This window comes from Macaca thibetana, chromosome 3 (genome assembly GCF_024542745.1).
Source record: "Macaca thibetana thibetana isolate TM-01 chromosome 3, ASM2454274v1, whole genome shotgun sequence".
Lineage (NCBI taxonomy): Eukaryota > Metazoa > Chordata > Mammalia > Primates > Cercopithecidae > Macaca > Macaca thibetana.
In genome coordinates this window covers 110,054,070-110,066,440 of record NC_065580.1, presented here as the reverse complement: position 1 = coordinate 110,066,440, position 12,371 = coordinate 110,054,070, and the positions used below count along the sequence as shown (strand labels likewise).

The window sequence follows — 12,371 nt, the reverse complement described above, 5'->3', positions numbered from 1 at the left end:
TCCACAGGCATTGTCTACAGTAGCTACATGCAGAACTGCTAGAGTAGAGGACTAAAACAATTTTGCAGTTAAAAAAATATGGGAGGAAAGCTCTGGGCTGCCAAAGGAATGCTGCCTTTTTACTGATATTATGGAAAAAGCAGAGTCAGGCCTGGCTCCACAGCTGAGCTCTGCACAAGGTTTTGCCTCTTGGCTCTTGATCCTCTTAGCAACCAGGCTGCAAGCACAGGAAGCCTCTTTCCCATTCACACAGCAACATCTGCAAGCTTTCAGTCATTCAACAGGCTGCGGCCCTGGGGAAATCTTGGGTGTTTCCTACTTTAGTATAGGCAATAACTAACTGTAATCTGAGCTCCATTCTGTTGCTTCTCCACTGTGCAGTGACTAATAAGAGCATGGACTCAGGGCCAGACTACTTTGCTTCCAATCTCAGTTAATAATGACCAGTTCTGTGGCCTTGGGCAAGTTATTCAAATTCTCTATGCCTCAGTTCCAACATCTGCAAAATAAGGGTTAATGGCACTATCTACCTCTTTGGGTTAAGTATTAAATTTAGATATACAAAAATACAGTATCTTGCATGTCAGGTGTACTGTTTGCTAATATTATATGGATTGACGAACATTAAGAAATAGGGGGCCTAGTTCAGCATAAGGAGAATGAGACAAACTCTAATCTTTTTGAAACTTCACCTCCTCTCCTTATACATGGGGTACTTTCTTCAGTATGAATCTCTGCAATTGTCCCTTATGCCTGTTTGTCCTTCACCTGCATATTCCCAGCCGAACCCAGAGCAGGCAGTTCATCAAAATCTATTGAACACTAAAGGCACAAAGACCTCTACTGACCTGCCATTCTTGACTTCCGACACCAAAGGAGGTTTTTTTTTTTTGGTTTTTGTTTTTTAAATACAGTTGTGGTCTCACTTTGTTCCCGATGGCTGGATTGAAGTGACTTGATCATAGCTCACTGCTGTTTCAAAATCCTGGGCTCAATCGATCCTCCTGCCTCAGCCTCCCTCGTAGCTGGGATTACAGGCGCATGTCAGTATGCCTGGCTAATTTTTTGATTTTTTTGTAGAGATGAGGTCTCACCATGTTGCCCAGGCTAGTCTTCAACTCTTGGGCTCAAGCAATCTGCCCACTACGGCCTCCCAAAGTGCTGGGATTACAGACTTCGCCTAAAGGAGACTTCTAACACTGGATTACTCTGAAACCTCTACAGAAATTTTAGTAAATGCTTTGATAGCTTAAGGTAGTAATGCAAAGCTGCCAAATTTTTACGTTCTCACAAAATTTTGAGACATGACTTTCTAACTCATTCAGGTGAGCAAGACCATGTCTGGCTAATTTTTAAATTTTTTTTGTAAATGGGGCTATGTTGTCCAGGCTGGTCTCAAACTCCTGGGCTCAAGCAATCCTCCTGCCTTGGCCTCTCAAAGCGCTGGAATTACAGGTATGAGCCACGGTGCCCAACCAGAGCACAGTATTTAACATCATACTCCATATTGGAGTTAAGAATGTGTACACACAATGAGATTTAAAATTATGCCAATTATAACTTAAATGTGCTCATTCTAGCACTGCTTATGAAAGTTACGCAATTAAAATGAACTGGATTTTGAAAGGTTGTGCTCAATATTGGGCCAGATTGTTTCTAACTTGCAGGCTATTCGATAGTTAATAGGCCACGCTTCCCTCCAGACATCAAATGTTGGCCCAAAGCTTGGTGAAATGGTACAGGGTGTCATTCCTCCCACAATTTGTAAATTGTCTCTGGGGGTCATTCTGATCGGAAAATGAATATAAAGCTGTCACCTATTCATTCTAGAGTTTGGAGCATTCTAAAAGTAATGTACACATTTGTCATTTCATGGCCGCATAGAACATCTTCCATGCAGTTGTACACGAGTCCCTCCATTTCTGAGCCTTGATTAAATCTTAGCAATGCTGACACTATTATTTAGGAAATCTGGCATTACACAAAAGAAGTCTCCGAACCGAGAGCTCAAAAGATGTAGTTGTTTGGTAAAAACACCCGCGTTGATACATTTGAATATTACATGTTATATTATAAACATCAAGTAACACCACAAACATTTTAAAAAAGGAAGTTTATTGGTCTTTAAATGGCTCAAATTGCAAATAAACAAATCGGGTAGTGGCATCAGCCTAAGACACGTGATGCATCTTTGTCAGTTGGCTTCATAGCACCTCAGTACCCAGGAGAGGAAAGGTCTCAAAGAAAAGTCACAATGTTAGTGGTTAGGACCCCTGGTTAAATAAGACTGCAATGAGTACACATGGAGATTGCTGGGCCCGCTGGCCAGTGTTACATTGGTAACTTGAATTCCGCACATGGCACAGCCTATGAGAAATACGAAATGAAAGATGTACATCTCAAACCCTTTAAGGACAAATATTTAACATGAGAAGCTGGATGTAATATCTAAAGAGTGAGTTCCTAACTTTACATACACACCTGTTACCTGGAATGCCTGAACACATCTTTGACCTGTTGAAATTAGGACTGAGAAAAAAGAAAAAAATACTTTGCTGAATCAACTGTCCTAGCCCCACTGCAAAGAGGGGGGAAAAATTCTGACAGTGGCGTATTTCCGACTGAAATTATGTCCCCAAGTAGTGTGCCAGAATTCTTCCAGCAGGAACACCACACCATGGTGACACAGCCTAATGTGTGGTCAGTGTGTGCCACACGTTTTCTGCACTATACCCAGGTTTGACGGCTTGATGTTAACTTCTGAAAATGTAGCTAGTGTTCTTCATTGTACATGAACAGACAAGAATTACTACTAATAATTCCTGTATCAAATTGTAACTTCATGAGTATAAATTTAGAAATGAACAGATGGCAAGCATGAATATTTTCCCGAAGTGTTCTAGTGCAAAATGCATTAGCACTACTGACATTTTCTTCCTGCGCCCTGCTCCCAGATTAAAAACTTAACACTTACATGCTCACCACTGGCAGAAAGTGATTTCCCGGGACCAGCATCTTCAAGAAGAGGAGGGTTCATTCAAACATAATGTGCTGAATCCTCGCAGTTGAAAATTATCTTACAAGTATAGGCTGGCCCTTCACTTAAAATGACCTTGCAGTTTATTAAAAGCGATCAAAGAGCTCTGGAATCTTATTTTCAAGAACCAGAGTATGGCACACATTTTAAATTTGGACAGACTCCTAGCAGACAGTTACTTCTCAAGAATTTTCTATACAAAAGCTGTACTCCATGCTAGGCATATATTTTCTCACCAGTACACACGGGGCAGTGGACCCCTGGTGTCAGTTAACACACCCAGAATGATATAACCGGGTATTTTTCAGTTTCTAAATTAAGGCATATTCAAAAAATTCCATGTACAAGTTTACACCACTTTTCTAAGTTACTCACCAGGTAACTAAAGCAGATTCACAGATGAATTACTCAGTTTAACTATATGCAACAACCATGCCAATAACTTTTCTTCTAAATTTTGCATAATAATGGTTAAAAAAAGTGGTACAGTTTAACTATCATGTTCACAATTGTCATTTTTCAAGGCAGAAGACCAAGACATTTTAAAATGATATAAAATTTAAGCTTTATAATAAACACCAGAGGAAGTCGCCTTTCCTCCCACTCCCCACCCCCATCTCACCTCTTTATTTAATATTTCAAGAAAGACTGCCGAGAAACACAAGCTCACACGCTACATTCAGGACCATGATAAATGTAGGCAATTATGAAATAAGTTGAACTTTGCTCCTTGGTGAAGCCACATTAATTTCTTTTTTAAGTAAATTTGACTTTCATTGCAGTTCCAATTCATGCTTTTAGTGATATACAACAATTTCCAAAATGTTAAAGTAATTTCAGTCAATTAAGCCTTCAATGGCAATGCTTATAAATTATATTTATTAGTATGGTCAAGATAAGAAAGGAGTTTGGGCTTTGATTATAAAATGCAGCATCTTTCTCTGATTCTCTTGGCTAAACTTTTCCTCTTCTTTTTTCCATTCTTTTCTTTGCTGTCTTCCATCTTTCTCGCTCGAATTTCTCTCATTAAATCAAAAAATACCTAGAAAGAAAAAAAATAGGATCAATAAAGCAAACAGATATATGAACTTAGTACTTCTCCAAATCACAGCAGTAAACTTTGGGGATAACAGAAGTATAAATATTTAAGAGCTCTTGTTTGGAGTAGAGAGTGGAAAGCATACAACTAAAGCCTGATTCTCCCAGTATCTTGAAAAAAGGAGGAAACTAGGAAGTTTTCTGAATTACACTTTATGGTAAAAATGTTCATATGTAATAAAACCTGATCTTTCTGTTCCAGTTTTTGAGATGAAAATCTATCAAGTGCTACAAGGTGACGATAGCCCCAAAGATAAAACTCAATGGATTATACTGAAGTACTTTAATAATCAATAAATGTATTTTATTAATTTATATTTAACAATATATGCTTAATATTTAATATATTTAATAATTTGGTATTTCATAACTTGGTTTCCTCAGCTTCATTTCTAAAAATGGAGAAAAAGCTTTGTCTGTTACTCTATATGTGCGAATTTATCAGTTTTTGTCTGATGTCTAGGAACTGGTAAATAATGAGATATTAGCATAGTAACTAAAAAAATTATGAGTATAACAATTCAAAGTTAAATTTCAGTAAGAAATTCCTCTGTTCTGTAACACAGAAGGGTCTGGAAGGCTACACACTCACACTCCACATAAACAGCTGAGAGTATATAATAAAAGGAGGAATAACTTTTATGATCACTTTTGAATTCTGGATTTAAAAAATAAGTTTTTACGTATAGAATTACAAAACCCAGTAAGACTAAAGATAAGCAAGAAATATGAAAGCGATAACGAGTGCTGTGAGTAAAGTGTGCGTATGTCATGACTGATGTGGCCTTTCCTAACGCATCTCTGAAAAAAGCAACATACACAATAGCAGATAGAGCACTACCTGTGTGCGTGTGTGTAGGGTAGGAGTACACCTGTATTTGTTTGCCCTTGGACAAAGAACAATGAAATAATAAACCAAACCCCAATAATCAATTTTATTTTCAAGAAGAAGGGAGGAGGGTACAAGGAAGAGTGAGGCATCTCTGAGTATATCTTGTTATAGAATTTCTACTTTAGAGACACAGGTGGTTTACATACTCAAAAATAAAATTAGGCCGGGGCAGTGACTCACGCCTGTAATCTCAGCACTCTCGGAGGCCGAGGCGGGCAGATCACCTGAGGTCAGGAGTTCTAGAATACCCTGGCCAACATGGCAAAACACTATCTCTACTAAAAATACAAAAATTAGCTGGGTGTGGTGGAGGGCACCTGTAATCCCAGCTACTCGGGAGGCTGAGGCACAAGAATTGCTTGAACCCGGGAGGTGGAGGTTGCACTGAGCCAAGATCGTGCCACTGCATTCCTGCCTGGGTGACAGAGCAAGACTTAGTCTTAAAAAAACAAATAAAAAAATAAAATAGCAAATCCTAAAAATTGAAAATCAAATTTAAACAAGTAAGACTAGCTGGGCATGGTGGCTCACGCCTAAAATCCAGCACTCTGGGAGGTTGAGGTGGGTAGATCACCTGAGGTCAGGAGTTCAAGACCAGCCTGGCCAACATACAGAAACCTCATCTCTTCTAAAAATACAAAAAATTAGCCAGGTATGGTGACATATGCCTGTAATCCCAGCTACTAGAGAGGCTGAGGCAGATCACTTGAATTCAGGAGGTGAAGGTTGCAGTGAGCTGAGATCATGCCACTAAACTCCAGCCTGGGCAACAGAGTGAGATTCCGTTTCAAAAAACAAACAAACAAACAAACAAAACACAAACAAGTAAGACTGACTATATTCCAAGATGGTGACAGAGGAATTATTTCAAAGGTCTACAAGACATAGCATAGAAAGTACCTATTTTAGAATAGATGCTAAGGATAAAAATAGAAACAAAATTCCAACAAAACAATACAAAGACAAATCTTAAACTTTTTTTTTTTTTGAGAGACTCTGTTGCCCAGGCTGGAGTGCCCCAGGCTGGAGTGCGATGATGCGATCTCAGCTCACTGCAATCTCCGCCCCCCGGGTTCAAGAGATTCTTCTGCCTCAGCCTCCCGAGTAGTTGGGATTACAGATGTGCGCCACCATGCCCGGCTAATTTTTGTATTTTTGGTAGAGACAGGGTTTTGCCATGTTGGCCAGGCTGGTCTCAAACTCCTGACCTCAGGTGACCTGCCTGCCTCAGCCTCTGAATGTGCTGGGATTACAGACGTGAGCCACCACACCCAGCCAAACTTCATTTTGTAGTTTGTTTGTGACAGCAATGTTGCTCTTTTGGAACTATTTTATATACACTGAAGACTAATGCAAGGGAGGAATTATGTTAATGTTAATGTAATTTAGGAACCAAGATTTTCAGTGTAAGAGAAAAGATATAAATACAAAATCAAAGATGTAAACATTTATAACGTTAAATTTGAATTGGAAATAACAACATGATCACATTTTTTTTCTTTTAATAATACCTATTTCCTAGCACTATTCACTAAAAAATGACAACACAATACCAGCAAGCAAATTAAGTAACTATGCTGTGGCTGCCAGAAACCACTCCTCCTAAACAGAACCTGAGCTCCTCAGATGAATGGCTGATTTCTGATCTGCAGCAAGAAGCATAAAATTTAAGTCAGAAAGCAAGGAAACTACCAGAGATGAATGGACTGAGTCAAATGGACATACGACCAACATGAAGGAGCATAAATGGTTAAAGGGAAAAACTGAGCATAAAACACACACACACACACACACACACACACACACACACAGTACGCAACAGAATGAAACACAACGATGACATAAAACCCATGAATTCCTGCCCCGACTGGTTGTGATTCTATTTCCCCAGAGACTAGGAATTTCAGAAGACCTCTTTTTCAAGTCTCTGGCTAACTAGCTAGGACAGGAGGTCTCAATTCTAACTAAATGTAATCATTGCAATACTCCCAGTATTGCTTTCTAATGCAGATAAATCACTATGAAAAGGAAACTGGATGAAGGTTTAATTTCTGATTTTATTTTCAATTGAATTTTGTCTGTTTAACTGACACATATTCACAGAGTATACCGTGATGTTTTGATACATATAATGTACAGTTATAAGACCAGGGTAATTAGCACAGCCATCATCTCAATCATTTATTATTTGTGTTGGGAACATTCATTATCCTCCTTTCAGGTTATTTGAAACTATATATTATTGTTAAGTATAGTCATCTACAGTAGTGTAGTACACCAGAGCTCATTCCTCATATCTAGCTGTAATTCTGTATAATTTAACAAATCTCTACCTATCCCTCCCATTCCCGCCTCTAGTATTCTGTTCTATTTTTTACTTCTGTGAGATCAACTTTTCTAAGCTTTTACATATGAATGAGAACATGCAGTGTTTAATTGCCTGTTCCTGGCTTATTTCACTTAATTTTCTCCAGTTCTATCCATATTGCCTTGAATGACAGGATTTCATCCTTTTCAATGGTTGAATAGTATTTTATAGTGTGTATATATCATATTTTCTTTATCCATTCATCTGTTGTTGGCACTTGGGTTAGCTCCGTATCTTGGCTATTGTGAACAGTGCTGTAACAAATGTCATTAATAGGAAAACAGCTGTATGATGGAAAAGCCTAACCATGGAATACTTTGTGGTTTTGAAAGGAATGTGGATACATCTATATGCGGTGACATGGAAGAGTTATAAGATTTGTCATAAAATTTTAAAAGCACACCACAGAAATATGCACTATATATACAGATATAAAATATGTGTGTGTATAAATATGCACAAATCCTATTAATACAGGGGGAAAAACAAGCAAATGCAAACTTTCCCTTAGAGATGTGTATGCCTGCTTTTAACGTCTGGAAAGACACACCCGTGTTAGCACTGGCTACTGAAAGGCAGGGGAAGGGAATGAAATATGGGAGAAAAGTGACTCATTTTTCCTCCTTATGTTTCTGTATTATGAATTTTTCTTTATATAATAAGCATGTATCCATGTATTACTTGTACAATGAAAAAACCCAAATATCTTTTCCAAAAAATACAGTGTATTTCTACCAACATTCTTCCCTCAACATAAAACTGATTCTCTTGACATAATAAATCACACTCCCTCTTTGGACATCTGTTAATATTTGCTCAACTTCTTTCTGTTCTGCCAGAATGTTCCTTAAAATCAAGAGCAACCTTGGAGTCGTGAATTAAGAACCAGAGCATTTAGCTAGGATACTAACAAGGTCATTGAATGAATCCAATGACTACACAAGTAGGTTTGCCCAGATGTTCCTCGAGCCTTGGGGTGATTCCTCTGTGACAAGCATGGCCTCCTGAGATATGCCATGCCCCATCTCTGGTGGCTATGACACTTTTTCATAAGTAGATTTTAAATCTGCATCTTTGAAACTTCCACCTAATGGTCTATTTGGCATCCAGATGAGGATAAGGCATGAGCCAATGATCTTACGGAGAGCTAGCATTTGTTCTGCGACAAAGCACGACACGTCACAATTTAATAAAAGGGAATAACACTTCCTATTCCTGAAAATTTGTGATCAGTCTTCTAGTAGTGGATGACATAAGAAATGGGAGATACACTAGCTATTCCAACCATTGTTTTGTTTTGTTTTTGAGATAGGGTCTAGCTCCATTACCCAGGCTGGAGGGTAGTGGTGTGATCTCAGCTCACTGTAGCCTCCGCCTCCCAGGGTCAAGCAATCCTCCTGTCTCAGCCTCCCAAGTAACTGGGACTACAGAGACATTCGCCACCACACCTGGCTAATTTTTGTATTTTTTGTAGAGATAGGGTTTTGCCATGTTGCCCAGGCTGGTCTCGAACTCCTGGGCTCAAGTAATCTGCCTGCCTCAGTCTACCAGAGTGCAGGCATTATAGGTGTGAGCCACCGCACCTGGCCCCAACCATTTTTCTGAGTAAAACAGTAAGGAAAGAATGTGAGCATGTTATAACCAGAGTTGGCCAGACCCAGAGGCTGCAGATGCCACCACAAACCCCGTGACCTTGAGCCAGTTATGTAATCTTCCCACAACTCAGCTTCCTCGTCTAAAAAGTGAGCATCGGAAGAGTATTTATGCCTCACATAATTAAGGATTAAATGGTTGGTACTTATCACAGTGCCTGGCTCTTATAAGTACAAACAAATATTAGCTTTTCTGATTATCAGATTATTTTCTCAGGAGAACAACCACGAACACAAGTATAACCTAATCCCGGAAATTGAATAGTTGCTGCAAATGACTTTTACGTAGCCACTGAGGTACTTTATCTGGTAGCCACTCCGCAGGATGTAGCAGTACACGAAATTACATTCTTCAGTATGGATTTCCACCTCACTTTACAAGCAGCCTCGTTTAATGTAATTCTGTTTTGGACAGGTGACCACTGACTGCAGACTGTATTATCTGAAACTGGCCACAGCAATGCTTCCTATGTGCTTTTCCAGAATCCTGCCACTTTTCATCAAGAGGTGAAGTCTAACTGCCCTTCCTTCTCAACCTAGGTGAGACTTTGTGACTACCTCCAACCTGTAGAATGAGGTAGAAATAATGCTGCGTAACTTCAGAGACTATGTCATTAAAGGCTGTATGGTTTTTGCCTGGTTCTTCTTCTCTTGTGACACTTGCCCTTGGAGACTCTGCCCACTGTGCTGTGAGGAAGCCTAAACTAGCACATGTGGAAAAGGCCACATGGAGAAGCCCACCTGGAGAGGAACTGAGGCATCCTTGGATAACAGCCAGCATTATCTGGCTGAGCCAGACATGTGCGAACAAGCCTTCAGAACCTAACTTTAGGTATTTCCAGTGCCTAGACTTGAAGCTTTCAGCTGAGGCAGCAGACACTGTAGAGCAGAGCCAAGCCATTTCCACTGTGCCCTGTTCAAATTCTTGGCCACAGAATGTATAAGCAGAATAAATGACTGTTTTACCCAGAAAGGTTTTGGGGTGTACTTTGTTATACAGCCATAGTAACTAAAACAGTCTTATACTTTTATTTTTTTGAAAAACTGATACAGTCGTACCTCAGTATCTGTGGGGGATTGGTTCCAGGATGCCTGCGGATACCAAAATCTGTACCTACTCAAGTCCCGCAGCTGGCCCTGCGGAACCCATGGATACAAAAAGCCAGCCCTCCGCATATGCAGGTTTCACATCCTGCTGTATTCTGTTTGTATCTAGTTGTAGACGCAGAGCCCAATGACATGGAGGGCAGACTGCATCTGTGAAAAAAAATCTGCGCAGCTGAAATCGGTGTTGAGGGCCAAGTGTCCATGAATATGGCAAAAAGTTCACAAGGGTATTTACAGTGAAAAGTGCATAAACTGTGACTTAATTCTCTGGAGACAACCACAGGTACCAGAGTCTTACATATCCTTATGATGTGTACATAGATAATGTGTATGTATGTGTGTTTAAAACACATGGCAGCAAGCTACAGACCCCACTCTGTACTTTGTTTCACTTACTTTATAATTGAAGATCATTTGATATCAGCACATTTAGTTCTATCTTCATTTCTTTTTAATGGTTGGGCAATACTCCATTATTTAAACCAGTCCATTATTGAACACTTGGATATTTCCAGTCTTTTGCTTCTAAAACTAATGCTTCACTGACTACTACTGAACATACATGTATACGTGAGTGCATAATTTGTTCTGTATAATACATTTTTAGCACTTAAATTGTTGGGTCATAATTCTGATGGATATCACAAAACTGTCCTTCCACCAAAATGAGAGGTTCCTATTTTTCTATACTCTTGCCGACAGTATATTCTATTCTCAACCTCTTTGCTTTTTTTCTCCCAAAGTGACGGGTAAAAAAAGGACATTCCACTATATTTTTAAGTTGTACTTCCCGTTTTATAAGAGACCGAACCTCTCTTCCAGTTCAAAGGCCATTTGTGTTTCCTTTCTACGACATGCCTGTTGCTGTTTTTGGGGCATTTTTCCTAGGTTTTTGGTCTTTCTCTCACTGTCCGTAAGAGCTGTGCTAATGCAGACACCATACTTCCCAGGGCCTCTGATGCCAACAGATGATCACAAGGACTGTTACAATACAGCTTTCTATCTTGAACTGCCAGTGTCAGCATGTCTTCCCCACTCCCCTTAGGTTTAAATAGTTTTTATAGTGTGTTCTACAACCTACTCGAGACATCAATTAGGAAAGTATATATATATGCTATGAGAATGTTCAATGTTGCCTTTTAAAACCTCAAACACCCTCAATTTTAAAATATATTTTCATTAGCACTTTAAAAATATTTGCCCTACATATTGTCTCTTCAAATCTATAATTTTGTAATGACTTACTATAGGTCAGGCACAGGCTGGGGCATTTTACATATGTGATTTCATTTCATCTTTACAATAATCCTATGAAGCAGGTATTCTTGTTCCCATTTCCAAACGGAAGCTAACTGAAATACCCAAGCTCTACTTACTGTGTTCAGAAACCATGGTTTCCAGGAAACTATGAAAGGGCATGCTATGGACTGAATGCTTGTGTCACCCCAAAATTCATATACTGAAACCCTAATTCCTTATGTGATGACAATAAGAGATGGGGCCTTTTGGTAATTCTGTCACTAGGGTAGGGTTTTCATGATGGAATTAGTATCCTTCTAAGAATGAGGAGAGCTATCTCTCTCTCTCTGTCATGTGAGGATACAGCAGGAAGGTATAAGGAAATCCTGCAAATCAGGAAGAAAGCCCTCTCCAGAATCATATTGTCTAAGACCTTGATCTTAGACTTACCAGCCTCCAGAACTGTGGGAAATAACTTTGTTATTTAAGCAAAACACACACACACACACACACACACACACACACTTGCTCTAGCCCCAACCTTAGAAAAAACTAGTATCCTGAATAAAAATCTGTAGTACTCACTTTGTACAGATATGTTAGACCTAAAGGAATCTGACAATGTGCTAAAAAGTTAGTAAGTTTAAGATAGCAATGACACTGTCTTAAGACCTACAGCAAAATGACAGAGCAAATCTTGAACTTTTTTTTTAACCTAGTACTTTCTGGATCAGGGTTATAAATCTACAGGCACACGCAGCACTTGCTACAAGTGTAAATTCTCAGGCCCCATTCCAGACCAAATGAATCCAAATCTCTGGGGATAAGACCCAAGAATGTGTGTTTATCAAGATTTACTGGCAGTTCTTTTGCCTATTAGAGCTTGAGTGGCACTACTGTAGAGCCTAGATACTTGCAGGCTAAAGAGAGACCACACTTGGAGGCCTTTAAGATCCTGTGCTACCTCAGCCCAGTGGA

The 12,371-nt window shown here is 39.3% G+C and overlaps 1 protein-coding gene across 2 annotated transcripts in view; it reads right to left on the bottom strand.

Moving 5' to 3' along the window:
- Positions 1 to 2,098: 2,098 nt before the first annotated feature.
- RALA (RAS like proto-oncogene A) overlaps positions 2,099 to 12,371 on the bottom strand; it is an 84,579-nt gene continuing 74,306 nt past the window's right edge. For both annotated transcript variants that reach the window (XM_050783336.1, XM_050783337.1), the window contains exon 5: positions 2,099 to 4,079. In XM_050783336.1, coding sequence (XP_050639293.1) covers positions 3,957 to 4,079 — 123 coding nt within the window. In that variant the 3' untranslated portion in view covers positions 2,099 to 3,956. The remainder of the gene's footprint in view (positions 4,080 to 12,371) is intronic.